The 22,251-nt window shown below is 35.6% G+C and overlaps 1 protein-coding gene across 1 annotated transcript in view; it reads right to left on the bottom strand.

The window, feature by feature from the left end:
- Window positions 1–5,433, bottom strand: part of LOC103042391 (calcium uniporter protein, mitochondrial) — a 31,873-nt gene extending 26,440 nt beyond the window's left edge. Inside the window, exon 1 of the mRNA XM_022684557.2 lies at window positions 5,169–5,433. Within this exon, the coding sequence (XP_022540278.2) occupies window positions 5,169–5,252 (84 nt within the window). The 5' untranslated portion in view covers window positions 5,253–5,433. The remainder of the gene's footprint in view (window positions 1–5,168) is intronic.
- Between the last annotated feature and the right edge of the window lie 16,818 nt (window positions 5,434–22,251).

The raw sequence follows: 22,251 nt of genomic DNA, 5'->3' as shown, positions 1-22,251 counted from the left end.
GTTAAAGCATCCCCAAAATAGAAAATTGTTATCTGCTCCTCTCGAATCTGCCACTCAGTCATGACTAGAAACAGCTGACAATACTGAATTCATTTCCGTGACTCATCCAGCCTGTCTCTCACTGATAACCACTTAATAGGAAGACCCAATGCCTGTGCAAAGATAACCAGAAAATGGTCAGCTGAACAAGAAGCCTAATATTCTCACTGCATTCTGTCTGCAAGCAGGGTAAAGTTTAGTGGGTGAAGTTTTACCTTACTATAGACAAGCAACAATGTGAAGAATAGAAACCAAACATCATAAATACCCTGATTTGCATAATGCCAATTGACAATATGTCAACTGCATCGCAAAGAGAGCAGTGCCCACTAAAACAAAGGCTGTGTCCTAAACCGCACATAACCATACTATATTGTGAGTTGAAAATAGAAGTAGATGTGCGTGGTTTGGAATGTAGTATGGATCACAGCCTCCTGCTACATTTTCAGTTTTTTCTTTTTTATTATTTTAATTTTAATATCGTGATGTTAAGTTTTAAAATAATAATTAGATCAATCAATAAAACACATTGTTGTACGCAGAATTTTATACGCAGAAAATACATTTACTAATTAATTTAACTGCATTTTATCCAATTTAATCCTATTTTATCCCATTAATCATATATTAACCAATATCAACTGTGTATTACTTCAATGAATAAAAAGCTTCAGGATCCAAAAAATGTAGGCACGCCAATGTTAGCCCCCCTAAGGAAACACTTCAAGATCAATTTACATACTGCTATCCCATGAGTTTTGGCATGTCAGTGTATATTTTGCAATGCTGTATTCATTTTCAAAAACAGTACTGATTTTAAATAAATCCATATAAGGATTGGTGGAAGACATTGATTCATAAACCACAACCACTACATATCAGTGCTGTATTTTGTCATCAGATCCCACTGTTCTGATTGGATACAAAACAAACTTTCCTTCTACTCAGATGAGGGTGTGTTCTCACAGATCACATTTTCCTAAAATTTGCTAACAGTAATAAATTACACTGAATTATAACGCCCTATATCCATTTGTATCGTGTTGCCAAATTAGTACTGTTCTTGCCAATACACAGTTCTAACAGACAGTGTGCCTTTGGTCACCGAGGTAGAATGAAGCTTTTGAAGCTGCTCTCCAGCCTAAAAGGCTTTTTAAAGAGTTTCTGTGTTCTGTTTTTATGCAGATGGATGGATTTTCTTTGTTATAATCTAAAATCTGTATGTATTTGTAATATTGCAGCTCTTGCTGGCAGTCACGTCACGTCCTGCACTGACATTCTCAGTCACCTAAAACAGCTGCACTTCTGTATTCAGTTACAGAAGACGATAATGCAAACTGTCACACTCAATGACATCTTTCCCCAGAAGCATTTAATGCAGAGGTCATATTGGGCTCTGTTTCTGTTGAAGCTTTGACCAGCAGAGGATTCTTTGAGGCTGTGCACACAACTGAGGTCCCCCTGCTCTGCAATTTTTAGTGGGTTCATGCTCCAGCATCCTAGCACTCCTAAATAACTGTGTTGGTAGCTGAATCAACAGTATGGGGCAGTTTCCTAGACACAGATTAAGCCTAATTAAAGACTATATTCATTGGCTGGCAAGCACAACAATTTACACCAGGGGTAGGCAGCCCTGCTCCTAGACCTATTATCCATCAGTCCTAGAGGTTACACATTGATCCCAAATTTAACACACCCCACTCAACTGATCAAGCACACTTGGAAGCTTGGATACGTTGTAAGTTTATTTTGTTAGTCCACTAACCTGCTTTTGTTATTAGTCAATAAAAAACATGTATTTCTGTCATGCTTTTTAAAATTAAATAAACAGCTGAACATGGGATGTAAATGCTCTGCAAAAGATTTTAAATGTGGAAAGTGCTGATACTTAGTAAGTAAATATGTATTTAGTTTTTAAAAATATTTTTCCCCCATTTTCTCCCCAATTTACATGGCCAATTACCCAACCCACTAATTAGGACTCCCCCTATCACTAGTGATGCCTGATCACCAGGAGAGTAAAGACTAGCACACGGCTCTTCCAACACATGTAAAGTCAGCCACCACCCCTTTTGGAGCTGCTGAATAGCATCACAGAGTGCTCGGAGGAAAGTGCAGCAGCTCGATTCCGATACATCAGCTCACAGATGCCTTGTGCTGATCCACATCACCCTTCTACCCACCCAGAGAGAGCAAGCCCAATTGTGCTCCCTCAGGGCTCCAGTAGTCGATGGCAAGCTACATGAACAGGATTCAAACCTGCGGTCTACTGATCATAGTGACAGCGCTTAGCCCGCTGGACCACTCGGAGCCCCTGTGTTTCTGCGCTTTTGGACAGGCAGAAAAAGCTCTGTGTGAACTGTGTGAGTGATTCCCTACTGTGTTTTTGTCTCCAGCACTTTTGAGTAGTTGTTGTTGATATCACAAACGAATCGAGTCGAAAATTCTTTATATACACAACACTGACGATTATTTAGACTAATTTGTTGCAGCCCTACTCTACACTAATAAATGTCCTTGGGCAAAACTCCAAATTCTACATTCTCCTACCAAAAGAACACAATTAAAATATAAGTCACTCTGGATATAAGCATCAGCAAAATATCTCAAATGTAAAGGTTTGGGGATCCACTACTAAAACACATCACACACTGTGAAAAACACACAGCAACGCCTTCACTTCCTCCAAAGACATCCTGCCACAACCCACTCCACTGCAAATGTCTACAGATTCATGATGGAGGGCACTGTAACTGACTGCATTATGGTCTGGTATAGCAGCACCAATGCTGCTGAATGCAAGGCTCTACAATAGGACCATCTGCTCCCTGAAAAGAGATACGGAACATCCAAACCTAAAGGACCAGACTCATTAACCATTTTAACCTCAAGGTGTTAAAGACCAGAAATACCCACACGGACATAATATTCACACTACAGACTGCTGATGATCTAAACCCTGGTACTCTCAAATTACTCTGTATATCTGAACACACAAGCTTTTGGTGTGTTGCACTTAAAAAAACAACCTAATACTGAACACCAAAGCTGCAAACATAGCCAATAATGCTCATTCTCTTGCACTGCTACAAACTTTAAGCTTTTTTTAATTATTTTTTTAAACGTCTGACCCAATTGCCACATTAAGTTTGGAGGTGTGTAATGACGGATTATGTAGACAGTTGGTGACCTCTTCACACTATTTTCCTCAGTATCTACCACCCTCTCTGCTAGTTTACTTTGCCAGAGTAAGTTGCTTTCGTTCCCAGTCGCTTTCACTTTGTTATAGTATCACTGACAGTTGGCTGTGGAATATTTAGTAGTGAGGAGATTTCACGACTGAACTTGTTGCACGGGTGCTGCATCCTATCACTGTACCACAGTGCTGGAGTTCACTGAGCTCCTGAGGGAGACCCATTCTTTCACTAATGTTATGTATATTTGTTTGTCTGTATGCCTAGATGCTTGGTTTTATACACCTGTGGCTATAGGAGTGTTTGGCAATGTGTACCTTTGGCAATATAGTTAGTTAGACAGGTAGGCAGGCAGGCAGGTTTTCTCACCAAACCACTTTCCAAAACTGTTTACATCAATGAACGATCTAGACATGCTGTCAAAATCATTTGTCAAGTTCTCAAGACCTCAGATTTAGATGTAAGTGTGGCTAAATCTCCATTCTTAACCCAAAAGTACCCACTGTGTAAAATTTCTTTCAGCACTTTGTCCTTCACTTTGTAACTAACAGAGTTCCTAAGTGACATAATACTGAACATCCTGAAAGCATCCTCACAGGACAGTGTAACAATGTGTTTGTGTTTTCCTCTGGCTTTATCTACAGAATATAGGTGACTTGTGTTAGTGCTGGAGATAAAACTAGCTCCTTTTAAAAAGTGTTTTTAACCATTCACATGCTAAAATAAAAGTTTTATTTTGCATATAACAGACCTGATTTATTAAACATATTGCCAATAATATATGTTGCATCATAATTTCACTTAATAATAAATATTTTAGTCATGAGCCTGCAATAAGAAACAATCATGAAACCTGAGATTCTCACTGAATTTATCTGATTCAATTTTGAAATTTGCATCAATATTAAAAAAATGGTGATGCGTTTTCTTGATTTTACCAAATCAAAAACCTCTGGAATATAATCACAAGCAAGATTGATGATCACAAGCCATCAAACCAAGCTGAACTGCTTGCACCAGGAGTAAAGGCATTAAGTTATCCAAAAGCAGTGTGCAAGACTGGTGGATTAGAACACATGCCAAAATGGTTGAAAACTTATTATTAAAAACCAGGGTTATTTCACCAAATATTGATTTCAGAACTTAAGGTCTGAGAGCGCTGCATTTTTTTTGTTATTTCTTCAGCCATTTCTCATTTCATGCAAATAAATGCTCTAAATGACAATGTTGTCTTTAGTTTATAGAATAAAACAACAATGTTCATTTTACTCAAACATAAACCTATAAATAGCAAAATCAGTGAAACTGATTCAAAAACTGAAGTGGTCTCTTATTTTTTCCAGAGTTTTGTTTTATATATATATATATATATATATATATATATATATATATATATATATATATATATATTAGTAGTTTTAACTGTGCATTTCTTCAACAGCCTCTCTAAAAAAATGTGAACACCTTGCTTCTGCTATGAAGATGAACTATCCATGTTTCCATCCAAAGCTACCAGCCCAACTTCACAATGACTGAAAAAACAGGAGGGGCCATAACACTCACTTAGTTTTACAGTTACAGGCTGGTTTTCTGGTTTTACAGCTTTCAGAACAAGACTTTGCAGAGTAAAACTGCTTCCTATATCCCTGTAAGCTCTGGCAATAAAATATAGAGTTGTTCTGCCTAAAATAAATGCTGTTTTTATAGTTATTTCAACAATTAGCCATGGTAGTTACTCTAGCTAGTCTGCACTAGTGAGCCCGGGGCAGGAAACGCTGCACTCACTGTTTTGTTTGGCGAACAAAAACTAGAAAAGGCGTTCACCTGCTGACTCTAACACATTACAGCACGCAGAAAAGAGTGTTACAGATATTTTTACGTAAGATTAATGGATGTAAAGAGGTCCTGAAACTCAACTCGGACAGTTTTCCTTACCTTCAGCTGCAGAGTCGCGCTGCTGCTGCTTCTACTGAATCGGTTCACTCCGGCCAGTCTGCTGACCATCCTTAAAGAAGCCATGGCCGCGAAACACTGTGAAACTCGCTCCTTACGGCATACTGACACCAGATTCACCTGGATTTACCTGCATTTAGCGACACAGCGGTGAGTATTTGTGTTCTCCTCTACTCGGAGCTCATCTCCGCTGTGTGTGGAGATATGCCGCTATGGGCTCTTCAGTTTCTTTCCTGTGGTTAACTCGCTCCTCCTCTTGGGGAGCAGAGCAGAGCAGGGCTGACTGTAGAGGAGAAAAGATGTACTGCATGACTCTTACTCACAGGGCTGGGCGATATTGTAGAGAAGATAACTTAACCTCGATATTCTAACATTTCAGCAATATATATATATATATATATATATATTTGTAGTTTTCACATAAAAAATGAAAAAGACAGTTTTATTCTGTTTTATCCAGTTTAATCTCTTTTAAAGGCAAAGGTTACACATTAGCTAATATGAATCAAAGCCCACCCTATAGTGATGTTTACACATGCAATTTTTTCTGTACTTCCTTTATTATTAGTTAAATCCAACCAAAGATTATTTTACTTCCTAAACGTGTTACTCCACATTATGTTGTTTACGTTACTTTGTTAGAAACAAAAACTGATCAGTTATCACCTAATATTTAAAATAATATAACAACAGACTTGATTATTATTATTATTATTATTATTATTATTATTATTATTATGTATTGGCATGTCAATTCTGTATTTTTACATTTTCTCCACTCTTCTTTAAAAATAAGTGTAGATTAAAAAACACAAGTCCTGTGTTTTAATTTTTTTCTACTGAAAGCACTTCTTAAGATGGTGTCCTTTTATTAAAAGAATGTAACTTTACGTTTTATAGAATTCTTTAGCAGCAGTTAAAATAAACGTTAGATAACCCAAATCCTCCTAGTCTGGTATCATAACAAGACATTATCCAGAAGCCGTTTCATTGCAGTATATTGTCATTCATAGGATTTCGGCTCTTTCCATGTCCAGGTCCAGAAAAAATCATTAAAAATCCACCATGGGGTTTTGTTGGCTGAGCCGCAGCAGAGCCAACCCAAGCAGTTAGAACAAAAACCTGAAGAGGATTATTACTTTTAACTAGTGTAAACAGAACTGTTCTAAAATACACCTACCTATTTCAGTTGTACTTTGCTGGTGGTGTTCCATAGACAAATCCTAACCATTTGTTCCTTAGCAACCTTAGAAATTGGGCTGCTGTAGCTATTTCACACGCTCCCTCTCAATTCCTACAACCCACTTTAAGCCAGGTTGAGTCAGGTCTCAAAAGCTTTATCATAAAAAGTTTTACGATAGACTTCTAAAAACACATTAAACATTAGTTTTTTTTTCTTCTTCTCATTGGGTAAGAAACCATAGAAACCATAGATCTAAAAGCATTCCTTTCTGATCATGGGACCATGGATAAGCTGACAGGTGACTTCAGAGATGATCAGATGTATTTGTTCTGAATTTACAATTCAGTCAATATATTACAATTAGGTATTTGGTGTTAAGTGTTGTATTGTTTGTGAAATGGTTTTGATGCAGACTCTCATTCTATTACAGTTAGGTCTGCCTGTGTGGTAAAAGTACATACACAGTTGGTGCTGGAAACAGTTTACATATCCATTTGTAGCAAAGATGTAAGTGTACACACACACACAAACACATACACACTTAAGTACTCTTAATTATGTTTCCCATCCCAGAAAACTAGAGTTCCCGCAGGCCCTCGAGCAGTCTTCATTTCCACTCACTCAGCTTTCAACTAGAGGTGGGCGATATGACAGTGTGTGTATGTCTTTATGATGAAAAATAGTCATATTGCCCACTCCTACTCCCAACACACCAGAAACAAGTCACAACAATGAATGGCTTCTATGGTTGTGGTGGGACAGAGTGGAATTGTGGACTATCTAATGGGCCTTTTGAGAACAGGAGTATGACTGATGGCCTGTCTGGGATCCTGGCCTGCCTGTTCATTTTCATCTGGCAGGCTGGGTGGATGAAAGCCTCCAAAATATAATCAGTGAGTCAACAGCAGAGTTTTTAATAGGCGAAAAATAAGGTAAGAGACTGCTGTAGACTCGCTCCTGATGGTGGTGCACTGGGCACTGATCCAGCCTCACACAGGAATGCCATGGGCTGGGCCGTGTGCCTGCGCTATTGAAGAGCAGCAAGTACTTCATGAATAGTTTAACACCACTGATAAAGATTTACAAGATATGCAGTGGACTCATCTGAAAAAAGATTCATAGAGAGTTTAGTTTGTGTAAGTCAGAGCCTTAATGAATTTTAAGTTTCATATACAAACAGTGCATAAATAAAAAGGACCTTGCAATAAGCAAACAATTGAGTTATATTCATATATTTTATGGCTGAAAGTGCATCCTTTTGTCAGCAGACTTTTAAAATGGCCAATTAGTTTCTTTTTTGTCATCAAATCGATTGTGTGCGGTTTACTGTTTTACTGGAATGTCCATAAATTCTGGATATGCTTTATTAATTGGTACATATTGTATATCAGTGAGCTGCACATAAAAGGCACAATAAAGTTTTAAAAAGCTCCTCTTGAGCCTCCACTGTAACGAGAACCAGTGAGCTGCACATTTCTAAGCTTTAAAGTATTCAAACTTTGTCCCTACAATCATCAGCCATAGGCAATGAGACAGGAATTAGTATTGTGTCCCATGACTTTTGCTTGTCTGTTTGCAAAGACAGTTCTAGCCAGATGCCACCCACTGTGCTGTCCACTGTGGATGGTTATGCCTTTTATGATATATTCCCAATAAACATGTACCTACAAAATACCTACAACACTTTAGAAATGGCATGTTCCATCCATGTCCATCCACTCACAAGATAACACCTCACAACAAGTTTGGCTGTTCCCAAGCCATCCTCTTATGTAACATTTCATAATTAATTACATACTGCTATCCCGAGACTTTTGGCATGTCAGTGTACGATGTCCACAAAGCTAGAGAGAGAATAGTGGCAGTAAGGTTTAGGTCTGCAAGACCAAGACTGACTATAGAGTTTGTAAAAAAGCTAAAAGGCAACTATTTTCTGTCTTCTGTCACTACATATTACAGTGCTGATGTTTTCAAAATCATTTAAACAAGGTGAATGCATTTTGGAAACAAGTCCTGTAGATTGTTTTTCGACTGCACTGAACAAAGGTTTTTTGGAGTGAAAAGGGAGCAGAATTTTTTTGTGTATTCATATAAAATAACACTACATAGGTTGAGTCAACAAATGCTCTTTATTTGCTGACTGTAAAAACACAGCATCATTACACGCACCACTACTTCGCAGCTGAACACATCACTAGTGTGCAGATACATGCTGATTTGTAAAAGGTTTGGCTTTATTGTCGAATATAAATACAGATTGACATGCCACCAAACAAATACATCCTAATAAAACAGGATGTTTTAAATCAGTAAATTTCCCAATAAATTTCATAAAACAAAGAACACCTTCCCAACTTGGCGGTGTGTTGCAGCCAGTGGCACGGGAGCATTTCTCTGGTGGAGGAAAGAATGGCTTCAATTTAACACCAGCACATTTTGTAAACTAACCATCTGTAAAAAGCATCTTTTTAATCAGAATAATGATCCTAACACACCTTAAAATCTACAATACGCTACCTCAAGATAAGCAAGCTTAAGGTTTTCCCATGGCCCTCATTGTTCCATGTGCATGCATGACGGCCCAAGAATCTAAAAACTATTTGCATCAAAAACTTAAAATAAATATGAAATAAATGTAATTTCTTCATTCAGTACAAAAGGTGTTTACATGCTGTGATACTTGCCATGATTTGAGCTTTACTAAAACCCTTGGTATTTTATCATTTAAAAATATTTAAAGTCTATTGTAATTATATTAACAGTGCTTTTCAACACTGCAGAAATAGGAAATGTATCACTCAAAGACTTTATTGTGGCCGTTTCAGGAAATTTGCATCTGCTATCAGTGAACGTATCAGTAATGTAGCTGTTTAACCACATGACTGCATTTATAACAGCCATGTGTTCACTGTACTTATGCAGCAGTTCTGGACACGTACGGGAATTTTTGCATATTTGTATTGGGTTAGCAGATTTTACAGGGTGTTGACCAGAGATAGCATTAGTGGGGCTAAGTATAGCCATTGCCCTGTGTGTGTACAAATGCTAGTCATCCTGAGTCACTGGCGTAGAGGGCTTGGGGCAAAATGACATGATTGGCAAAAGCAAAAAGCTAACAGCGGCTTTCACACAGGATGGAGAAAGCACTGTTAGAGCACTCCCGCTGCACTGACAGGCCGGAGGACTGGCACTCTATACATCAAACCAGCCGAGCAGCTCATGATTTTCTTTTTTTTAATGCAGTGTGCCACACTGCACCTCTCTCAGAACCCACGTCCATTTCTGCTGTGCTGGCCTTCTGACGCACAGCTCTGTACATTGCATTAACCCAGTTTGGAGCACAGTTCAGTTTATTGAGCCCATTGTCAGTTTTTGTTTTTATTTTGTAGTATAGCTTTGCCATATATAAAGCCTATTAATGCAATGCATATAAAGTCATTTCCAAAAAAATTGCCTCGTTTAACATATTTTAACATAGACAGTTGCATGTATACAGTATTAAGAAAGGGTGATAATATAATTAAACATAACTAAACATTCAACTGAAGGAATGACTTTAAAATTAGTTTTTAAAATATAATTAATAAAAATGTTCTTTTAGAAAAAAGATAAGACAGACCAACAATTAATATTTACTATTGTATTACTTTATACTTAAAGGGTTGGATTCCCAGATAGGAATTAAGCCTACCCTTGTGAAAAGGAAATATACTTAAGGTCATTAAAAGTATGTTTAAATTAGATAAAGAATACTAAAAGTACCTATTTAATATAGTTTAGAAAAAATACCCATTAAATACACTTTCTCTGTATTGCGATAAAATGTACTTTTTAGCAATATGTTTACATTACACATTGTGTTGATAGAAAATATATGTACTTGCATTAAGTACTGCGCTTAAAATAAAAAGTGCACTTCAGTGTAGTTTTTTTTAGTACCATTAAGGTGTACACAATATATACATCAATACGCAGAGTATTTACAATATACTTGAAGTGTGTTAAAAATGGTGTTTAAAAAACACATACTTAAGAATGCTTAGGTTCGCAGAAGTTATCTTAAAAAAGCCCTCAAAATCACCATTTAATGCTTTTACGTTGTTTAAATATACATATTTAAATATATATATATTTAAATATAACCTAATTATAATTGAAATATACATTTTTCCATTTCAAGTCTGGGAAACTGCCCCACAGTGTGTGAAATTAGAATCAGTTTCAGCTGATTAGAGCATAGATAGAGAGGATTTGAAGGAGCCTGTCTCATTTAACCTCTGACATTCTTGATTTTGTTTTAAGTATCTACCATCAATTCAGTCAGTGGATGAGTACTGTCACTTTAATTACATACAGAATGGAGCGTTTATTAAAGGGCCTGCTTCTTTGCATTTAAAATTGTACACTGGCAAATATGTGTCACAATATTTTTGTGAAAGCAATATTCCTGGTCAAATGACAATATGACAAAACACTGGAAAATAAATATATATTATAAAATAAAAATATAATATAAATTATTGCCTAATATTTTTTGTATTTCTGTTCATTGAACAGCAACCCATTCCAAAAAATATGAATTAAATGATAAAGAGTTTTTATAAGGTGTTATTTGTCACCCCGCTCACCCACCTAAATGTTAAAGGAGTTTCATCCCAACTACTTTTTAGCTTGCACTGCAAATGGAGGATATGTTGAAAAAGTAATTTAATGCATTTACATCAACATGACCAGCCACAGCCTACAGACTGAACCTGTGAATAATACATGATTTCTAAATTACCTCAATTTATTGATCTAAGCTGCCTATAACAGTTTCTACAATTGAAATATCAGAATGTATAATTTTCTGCCCTCTGGTGGTCATAATAATAAAGTTACACTCTTTTTAAAATAAAATATACAAGATGTTTGAATCAAATTAAACTCTTAAAGGCCTGCAGTGCTGCAGGTTAGTGTTTTTTCCTCACACAGTTCTTGAAGGACCTGTTCTTTAGACAGTAATTTAAATCAGATGAATATTTTACAAAGCAAGATTTATCAGGTTAGGCAATAACTTTTTAGATTCATGTCCAGCCAGTCTGACAGGACAAGGGCGGAGAGGTATTCCCATTAGACATACTTTATTTATAGTCTTGGTAAATTAGAAATCGTACCTTGTAAAATTCCAAGGAGAGGTTTTAGAGCAGTGAAAACGTTCACATCACAATTCATTCTAAGACAAAATAGCAGTCACAATAAACAGTAAAAAGAGAAATACCTTCTAAGTTTATTCAAGTCTGTTTTTTGTCAGATTAGTCACACTTTAATCATAACATAATCAACATTTTAATTATACATTTCTAAAATAAGTAGAATTCCACTTTTTGTCAATCTTTATACAATCTTTTGGCATTTTTTTTATTATTTTAACAGCTAAGAGACCAAGCCAGTCCTCTTATAATTTTAAACAGTGGCCACTTAATATGAATTTCATATTTATCCATTTATCTTCGATCTATTCTTTCACTTTCACATGTTTGAAACACCTGCATATATACAGCTCTGGAAAAAAATGAAGAGACCACTTCAGTTTCTGAATCAGTTTCTCTGTTTCCGCTATTTATATGTTTATATGTATATATTTGAGTAAAATTCACATTGTGGTTTTATTCTATAAAATACGGACAATCTATCTATCTATCTATCTATCTATCTATCTATCTATCTATCTATCTATCTATCTATCTATCTATCTATCTATCTATCTATCTATCTATCTATCTATCTATCTATCTATCTATCTATCTATCTATCTATCTACACCATATTGCCCATCACCCATCAAAATATATGTGTGTGTGTGTTTACAAAATATTCTGCCTTTTTTTATCTACACTTTTAACATAATTATGTTTTTCACCCAGAAAAACAGACACACATTTAAGCAGCCATTTTCTGCAAATTTAGATTAAAAAAGAAGAAACTACTGGTGCATTTCCCAATCACCAACAACCAGTCGACTGAGGAGAATGACTACTGCACTGCTGCTAATGACGGACGGGGTGATTATCAGATGATCTGAACTGTGAAAAGAAACTTTAAATTACTTAGTTAAATTTAGAGGGGAAGTGAATGATAAGTAAACATTTTTATTTATGCATAAAGAGACGCATGCATGGGATGTTTGAGCGGTTTATTTCCTGAACATTATTTTTCTCTGTCACTAAAATCTTCTTATTAGTATTAAAGCACAAAAGGCTTTACTGTAGGTTTACTGGTAGTTGCATGTAGAATGATTATGTTTATGATGGAAATAACGTGACTTTTGGTTCCGAGTGATTTTTTTTTATGTGAAAGAAACATTGTTAGAAAAAATGTTAATCTTTAGATATGTTCTTAAGAAATGTGTTTTTTTTTCTAGTCCTTTTTTTTTTTACTATTTTCAAAATTATACTGGTATTCTTAAAAAAACTAAAGTTTAAAATAATTTTCATAATTGTGCAATAACCTTATACTAGTCTTAGACTGTAAGGGGCAGTTTAACAGACTTGGTTTACGGGTTTCATTTAGATTTAATGTCTAAATGAACAGGATATGTGGAGGTTTCTCTTTCTCTACTTAAAGAAAAATTAACCTTTAATTCTGTTTTTTTTTTTCATTTCTGAATATTGGGAAATTGAAATGTTATTTTGTTTATAATAAGCTGTGAAATGGAGCAAGATGATGCTACCTGTGGCCTAAGAACTGACTCAAGAAAATCTTATAACAGGATTAAAATTTTATTTTAGTGTAAGGTTATTACACTTTTTAATAATTGCATTTATGAGCATTCTAATCATATGTAAAATTCTTTCTCTACAGTGCAATATTCATTTTCATAACCTGTTCAGAGGCTATTGCTTTCCATATAAGAATCTCCCAATGTAAAACAGTATTATATTTAATAAAAGAGGCAATCATAAGAGTCTAGAAATTCAGAAAAGCTTAACCATCTAAAAGCACAGTGAACATTTAGTGCCATCTTGTGGTGAATATAGGAGATACGTGGTCCTGTTTATTCAGCAGCTGTTTTAGATCATCCACACACTACTGAACCTTTATTACAGTTTGTTTGGACATTTAGAATGATTGCTTTTTACATTTAAGAAGCCCTTTTTACAATGTGGATTTTTCATTTTTATAATTTGGGCCGATTCATGAGATTTAAAAAAAATGACACTTGCTTTTCATTTTTTTTTTACATTTAGGATGTTATTTTATATTTAAAAGAATCCTTTTTTAAGATTTAAGCATCTGTTTTACAGGAAACTGTAAAACAGATGCTTGTTTTTAGCATTAGATATTATTATTATTTAGGTAGTTTGCCACAATAATGAAACAACATTTAATGTTAAATAGTTGCGCAAACGATACAATTTTAATGTTGAATCAACCATGTCCTCAACCTTCTGCCTTTTGAATTACCATTTTACATTTCATCACCATAAAATTTCAAAGAACGGTTGGATGGAGGGATGAAAAAGTGGATTTACTTCCATTTGCAGTTATTGCTTTTTAATTTGGCACCAATTCTTCACCATACCTGATGGTATGTTTATGATCTATCAGTTTCACTGTTGTGTTTTTGAGATCAGATGTTGAATCAGATTGGTAGTGATGGGTAACATTCTTTATACTCAGCTTTACTACAGTGATGTAAGTTTATTGTTAACACTCTGTTAACCATAGGATTTTCTAGTTTCAGTAAGCTATGGTTTATCAAATGTTGAACGTACAACGTTGAAACAATATTGCCATATCATCGTAATTTCACTTTCAAAATCAACACCAAATCCAAGGTTGATTCAACCATAACATCAACATTGCAGGATTTAACGTTGAAATGCCAGGTTGGTACAGTCCAATATACTTGTTTCTGAATGGCTAGTGGTTAGCTGGTAATGCTAATGCTGCTCCAGCAGTGCTAGCTGGGGTTAGCAGCATGGTAGAGGTCGATAAAACTCACCTTTGAACGGAGAAAGAGCTAGCGCTTAGCGCTATTAGCGAGAATGCTAATACTGCTGGAGAACTAAACTGAAACTCCTGTATAACGCTGTACTTCAGCGAAGTGGCTTTACTACTCCTCAATACCTGACTGGTTAAATTCATACATAAGGCTCTCTGGATAATAAGGCGTTTTTTTTTTTTTTTTAATTAAATTTTAAATTAATTTTGAGTGCGCCTTAAAATCCTGTAACTTAGAAAAACAACTTAGCCATTGCACTGTGTGTATGTACAGTATATTACCAGTTAACAACCTTATCATTATATTATTATAACATAATGTAGATATCTTGTTGTTTGTGTTAGTTAATATCTCATAACTGAGCTGAGATTTGTATTATATATATATATATATATATATATATATATATATATATATATATATATATATATTGTAATTTAATGTATGGGCATATTTTTAATCAAGAAAATCATCTGACCAGATATAATTCATCCTTCTAGAAGTTCTGACTCTGTATGATTACAAAAAATCAGATTATTTTAACACCATGTGCTTAAAACAGATTTTTTTTTTAGCCATTTTTAGCAAAAAAAAAAAGAAATGCCACATTGCTTTGTAGTGGAGTTAACAATTACACAATGATGTTTACTTTATATAGATATTCCACAAAATATGAACAAAACATTTGTGTTTTTGTGTTGTAATATACTGCATAAGCCTCACATTGCGATGTTTAAGTAAAGTGTGATATATATAACGTGTGATTATATAGCAGCGCTCTGCTTTAACTGAAGCGCAGTGAGGAAAGTTGTTGCATCTTTAGCAATTTACTGAAAGCAGCTCTGTAATGATGATGACATCACCATCAACCAACTTCAAAGGCGCGTGTTCAGAGCACTGTGGGCATTTTAGGAGCTAATAAAATTGTTTTTATTCTAACGCACAGACACACATTGATCCAAACATCCTTCCACACTCATTGATTTAGCAGAGAAATGTATAATTATGTCAGATTGATTAAGAACATCAAAGGCATTCAGCGAGCAGCGCAGTGATTTATATGTCAAATTCTTTTTAATTTGCTTCAGTTTGAGTGTGTACGAAAAACAGAAAGAGAGAGAGAGAGAGAAAGTAAGAAATAAAAGAGAAATCTGGATATAAAAGTAAAAGAAGAAAAAAAGATCAGAATGGCTTATATAAAGAAAAGTAAAAGATAGATGTTGGAATAACTGTCTCTACCTAGTGTGCAGGGATGCTTTCTACTATATTTTGGAGCATTGCTGTGAGGATTTGATTGCTTTAACAACAAGAGCAGCATTTGTAAGGTCAGGATGTTGAATCATCGCCTCCCCATATCATCCCACAAGTATTGGATGGAGCACCATCATTACAGAGACCACAGTTCCAGTATACCATTCTAGCCAAGACCTGGCATTAGGTGCCAATAGATGCCAATAGGTTAGTCAGGGTAAGTCCAGTCAAGAGGCTTTTATTGTCGTTTCACCTGATTTTATGTTTATGTGCTCCACAGTTCTGTTCTATTGGCAGTACGTCTTTACAGAGACTAGACAAGCTACGTGTGTGCATTTGCACATGTGTGCCAGCAGTGAGTGCATCTTAAAGTTATTAAATGCAGTCATTATAAAGGCATAGATAGATAGATAGATAGATAGATAGAAGGACAAAAAAGACAAGTGATGAAGAAACAGATAGAGACACTGAGATAGAGAAGAGTGGAGAACAAAAATATATCTCGCTGAGGTGAGAGTGAGAGAGAGAGCAAGAGATAGAATGAGAGAGAGAGAGGGGAGTGTGTGCTGTGGTTGATGTCGGATAGATAAAAGGTAGAAAAAAAATTTAGATAAAGATAAAGACAGTGAGATGTGCTCCACAGAGTCCTATTCTATTGGCAGTACTTCTTTACAGAGACTAGACATTTATTATTAGCGATAGATGCATAGATAGATAGATAGATAGATAAATAGATAGATAGATAGATAGATAGATAGATAGGCACAAAAAAGAAAGAAGGACAAAAAAGACAAGTGATAAAGAAACAGATAGAAACAGTGAGATGTGCTCCACAGAGTCCTATTCTATTGGCAGTACTTCTTTACAGAGACTAGACATTTATTATTAGAGGTGTCCAAAAATAAGAAAGGATAGATAGATAGATAGATAGATAGATAGAATAAGACGTCAACAATATAAGACACAAAAAAGAAAGAAGGACAAAAAAGACAAGTGATAAAGAAACAGATAGAGACAGCGAGATAGAGGGAGATTGAGAGAAGAGTGGAGAACAGAGAGATATCACACTGAGGCGAGAGTGAGAGAGGATGAGAGAGAGAGAATGAGAGAGAGAGAGAGAGAGAGAGAGAGGAGTGTGTGTGTGTGCTGTGTTTGAAGTTGGGACTGCATTGGGGGTAATTGTGTCTGACGGCCGTGTGATAATGAAGAGAGAGAGAGAGAGAGAGAGGGATGAACTTAATGCGCCCCCCTGCTGCTCCCCCTTGCTCTTCACTCCTAATTGACCAGCTCGGCTCCCCCGAGCCCCCTGTTATTATTTATTAATAATTCATTCCTAAATAATTCAGGGCCTGTGAGAGCGCGTGGACAGGAGCTGTTAATTGAGCCTGAGAAAATGAACTTGAAAATAGTGCGAGTGTGCAGAGCCGAGTTCTCTTTCTTTCTTTCTTTCTTTCTTTCTTCCACTTTTTCCTTCCTTGTTTTCTTTCTTTTCTTATATTTTTTGTTTCTGTGAAGGTGCCATAGAAAAGTAAATATATTGTATTTTTGGAACATATATTTGTAACAGGTGAATAATGAACCAGACCTCATAACCGTCAGTGTTTTTTGGCAAAAGATGAGTAAGCGAGGGAATATCCACTATAGGCTTAGCCTCTTCTTTCCAGTGACTGCTTCTTCAAAAACTGGACTATCTCACCTGACTATCGAAATAAAGTTAACAACATGGCCCTTTTTAACAGTAAGACTCAAACAAGCCAAACCCAGGGAAGTGGTGGGTGCTAGGCTAAAAGCTAACGAGCTTAAATCCCCTCAGTCTACAAACACACTATACAGCAGGAAAGATTTTCATTGTTTTTACCAGACATGGATATACTTTAGAGCAGTCAGAGGTGAAAGGAATTTTGATGGGAGCCATGATGCTCCTGAACGCATCTCGTCCAGGAGGGGAAAAAAAAACACTGTCCACCCACACTAAAAACTGATTTACTGACTCACAGACTCGTTGCAGGTAACAGGCCAATCAGAACGCTCTTTGTGTTGCATGCGGTTCATGAATATGCACACGATGGGAGCACCTTTCTCTCCCTCTCCCTCTCTTTCCCTCACATGATTGGGGAAAAAAATGTCTGTGTCGCCTGTGTGCATGTTTTGCTCACTCTTGGACCACTTGTTCTAGATTTCTGGAAATTTTATCTGATCTGTGGGCATCAGGGAGCCGTTATTGATATGCGGTATACTCCCACAACTTTCGCGAGACTTGGCAAGATTTAGTTTGAAATTAGCGTTGGGAGGTTAATTAAATTAATTTGATTAATAGAATTATAGTTTTAATATGATTTTCAGCTCTTTGCATATAGAAACTGCAGAGGGAATCTCAGTAGATAGACAACTCTTTTATGTGGCAGTGATTTCCAAATTTTACACGTTCCAAAACTGAAATATAAGGAGGTTATGTTTTCACCGTGTTTAATATAAAAGATTCATGTAAGGTTGAAGGGGCTCCTTACTACTGAAAAAAAAACTTTAATAATCAAAATCATGATCGAAAATTGATTTTTTTATTTTACAATATTGCTCAGCCCTATTTCAAACTATTTATGAGAAGTTTAAGCACAGCAATGACGGCTTACAGACATAATGACGCATCTGAAATTGTTACCTATGCATCTGAATAACACTACCTTGTTGTATTCTGTCCCCTTTAACAGAGCTCTATATAGTGATCTGAATTCAAACATGTAGGTGATGAACTGAATAGGGCAGAAATGGGGAACGCTTCATTGTTGCACCATCAATTAACATCATTATTAAATAACTAAATAATTATCTAAAATCGAAATCTAATTATCTAAAAACTAATCAGACCGTTTTATATAATGTTTTAATAAATGTGTCCTCACCCAGCTCAGTGAACACTGTGATGTGTTTCTAAAAAAGGATTCAGAAACAAATAAATAGTTTTTTCAGTGTACCAACAAATTTCAGTACTATAATGAAACATTTGTGTTTATATGAAGTGTGGATTTTTTTAAGATAGATGTTTCAGTGTTTTAATGGCATGTAATCTCAATAAACAATAAATAAACTTTTGGCACTAAAACACTTGACATACTGACACTTTAACTAGGCAGAATGATCTGAGACCACGATTCTTATGATACCCTGATATTAATTCAAAATAAAGAAACTGAGATATGATACAAGATTGAATAACTTACTTTTTTTGCAATATATTGTTTGCCGATAAAGTACTTTTGGTTCTAGAGTTCTGAATGTAATATATCTACAAAAGATAAAATAATAATGAAAGTCCCATAAAAGAACATTTATTCTTTATTTATTCTTTTCACTGTGTTTTTATTTAGTGATTGAAGAATTTAAGAGAAATCTCTTAACAGTGAAATGATTTCACCTGAACCGTTTTCCTCATTATCCATTTTTCCAGAAGGGGTCAGCAATGTCCTGTCCACCATCCATTCTTTTACAGTCTTCCCTGTTATAAGCACACCTTCCATCTGGTTAAAATACTACTGTTACAAGCAAAAAAAAAGAAAAGAAAGGAAAAATAGCTTAGAGAATAATGTATATGATATAATAGAAATGTTCCACATTTTTTTCTCAGTTCTTCTGCATTCAGAGATTTATGATAATTGTGGACTGAGCACTGGTACCACAGACTCTACATAATGTGATTCTAAAAAAAGGTGTTTCAACTGACTTGTACATGATATACTAAGAATTTAAACTTTTACAAGTTTCTTCACAACTACAAATCTCCTTGTATTCCTGGTTCCAAAACTGGTTCCTCTATGGTAGAGATCACAGTAGGTGGACCTACCATGGCAATAAAAAAAAATAAAAATCATTGTAGCAACTTCTTAACCGTAGATAAAATGTTTATCATGGCTTTGACCTTCATCATTTATACACAGTCATTGGCACTTACAGGGCCCTATTTATTATCTATAGACGAGCTGTCATCTGTGCACCATGTAGCTTGTTTTAGGGCGTGTCAGTGTGTGTTTATTATCATAGTGATGGGAAAAGTACACCTTGCGCATCTTGAAACGTGCAAAAGACATGCATTAATACTCTTAATTAATAAATAATTTGTGTGTTTAGGGCGTAACGTGAAATAAAACAACCAGCGTGTTACTTGCCAGTCCCTTTAAGAGCCAGGTGAGCTCTGACTTGTGCATTGATGTGTTTCTGCACTGCTGTGTGTATGGTTTGCATTAGAAGTGGTGGGTTACACATGGCACACTTGCATTGCCAAGATAGCAATGGGCATCTGACTGTTGATGTCTGTGTGGGCTTTTTTCAATCTGTGGCACACCTGAGTTTTCTGTTGCCAAGATAGCAATATGCCAGAAATCTACCTGAACACATTTCACTTACAGACAACCGTGCCTGTACCGTATTTTTGTGTAAATTTATTCACAAGCTATTTAAACAACACAGGAGGAAGGTGTGAAAATAGACTGTTAGGCGGGATATAAGATAAGGCCCACAATTACATGTACAGCACTTGTATCATATTTGGACTTATATTATTGAAAATTATTGAATCTGGAATCCTGTTACACAGAATCTGGAATCCTGTTACACAGGCATGAATCTTTTTCAAAGAATGTTATTGGTGCAGTGTGGGTAATGTCAAATTAAATTATCAGTAAATGATCAAAGTAGAGTTCAATTTTGGTCAGGTCCACAAAGGAACCAGTTTTTGTTCTCTAAAAAATCATACTGTAAACAAAAAAGGTTTGTAGATGTAAAAACTGCTTTTTAAAGTTTAAAAACTTATCAAGTCATGTAAAGGACCTATTGAAATCTATTGAAAGTTTTTTTTTTAGAACTCCTAGAGCATTATTTAGATCATCTTTTCAACACTCACAAGAGTGGTTAGTCTGTGGTATCAGTGCTCAGTTCTTAAGTATGATACATTTCAGAATGCAGAAGAGCTGAGAAAAAAAAAGCCTGCCTTGGGAATGAAACCCTTATCCATCTTGTTGAGGGCATCGTTGTTATCCACTACACTACATCGCTTATTTCGAACGTGTCAGCTTCAGAAAAACATGTTTGCTTTGGTTGCTTCTGCAGTCCGTCTGAGGAGCTATCCGAATCTCTCCAAACTTCACTTCACTCATTTGCTGCAGGAACTTGAGCTTGAACTTCAGACGTTAAATTTCTTTGGTTTATGCAGCAAGTTCACTGAGATCAACAGCATCCTCCAGAGCTTTGCCTAATTTATAAACCAATTTTAGACATGAACATTTCAAAGTAGCAAGCTCTTAAAGTTTGCTCTGTGTTGAAGTGCGCTTTCTGCTGGGAGAGAAGAAGGCAGAGGAACGCGTCTCAGAAGGCCGTCTCGGGCTGCCTGGTCTTCAGGGAATGCTTCATCAGAAGCTGTCGACAAGGTCCGTACAAATCTCCTGCTGCCTCAGTGCTGCACGCAGAGGCTTTCATGATTTCTGTTTCGGGGACCGCGGGGAGAGGACAAGCTGAGACTGCAGGAAGGTTTACTTTGCCTCATATATTTAAAAATATATATAAGTAATTTAAATAAATATATAAAGTATTTTTGTAGGCATCACTGTAGATTTAACTTCATCTAAGAGTACATCAAAGCTTCGGCAGCTGCTGGTGCTAAACTCTCGTCTGGTACCAAAGTGCTCATAAATGCCTGTAGGGAGAGAAAATCCCAAAAAACAAAAAAATAAAAAACAAACATGTTTGCTTTTTTCTGTAAATAACTATTTATGTTGGTACAAATGAGCATTCTGAGGAAAAAACAGATCGTATCAATGAATCATGCGGGAGTGAAGGTATGAGCTAGAACTGCTTGCTGTTTTTTTTATAATTATATACAGATCTGGAAAAAATACAAGACTACTTAAAAATTATGAGTTTCTTTGATTTTACCTAATTTAAAACCTCTGGAATATAATCAAGAGGACGATGGATGATCACAAGCCATCAAATCAAGCTGACCTGTTTGAATTTTTGCACCAGGAGTAAAAGCATAAAGTTATCCAAAAGCAGTGTGTAAGACTGGTGGAGGAGAACATGCCAAGATGCATGAAAACTGTGATTAAAAACCAGGGTTATTCCACCAAATATTGATTTCTGAACTCTTAAAACTTTATGAAAATGAACTTGTTTTTTTTTTTGCCTTATTTGAGGTCTGAAAGCTCTGCATCTTTTTTTGTCATTTCTCATTTTCTGCAAATAAATGCTCTAAATGACAATACTATTATTTGGAATTTGGGAGAAATGTTGTCCGTAGATTATAGAATAAAACAACAATGTTCATTTTAAACCTATAATGAGCAAAATCAGAAAAACTGATTCAGAAACTGGAGTGGTCTCTTTAAATCAATTATTTCTTGATGGGTATTTTATAGGAATGCTGTATTCATATTCATATGGTCACTTCAAGTGACTAGTATCAGCATTATATCCTGATAATGTTTTTAAGATTAAAGTATCATGCATTTATAACTAGACTGAAGTTGATGTGTTGAGTGCACTTTTCTCTTGTTGCAATTGTCACTGCCGTTTCTGTTGTACTGGGAGGCGTTTTGGTCATTGAATGTGTCTTGGAGAGATAAATGTGTTTAAACTGCTGCAACGTGGCTCAGATT

The sequence above is a fragment of the Astyanax mexicanus genome, chromosome 7 (genome assembly GCF_023375975.1).
Source record: "Astyanax mexicanus isolate ESR-SI-001 chromosome 7, AstMex3_surface, whole genome shotgun sequence".
Taxonomy (NCBI): Eukaryota; Metazoa; Chordata; class Actinopteri; order Characiformes; family Acestrorhamphidae; genus Astyanax; species Astyanax mexicanus.
The sequence above is the reverse complement of the archived record's forward strand: the minus strand, read 5'-3'. Positions and strand labels throughout refer to the sequence as shown.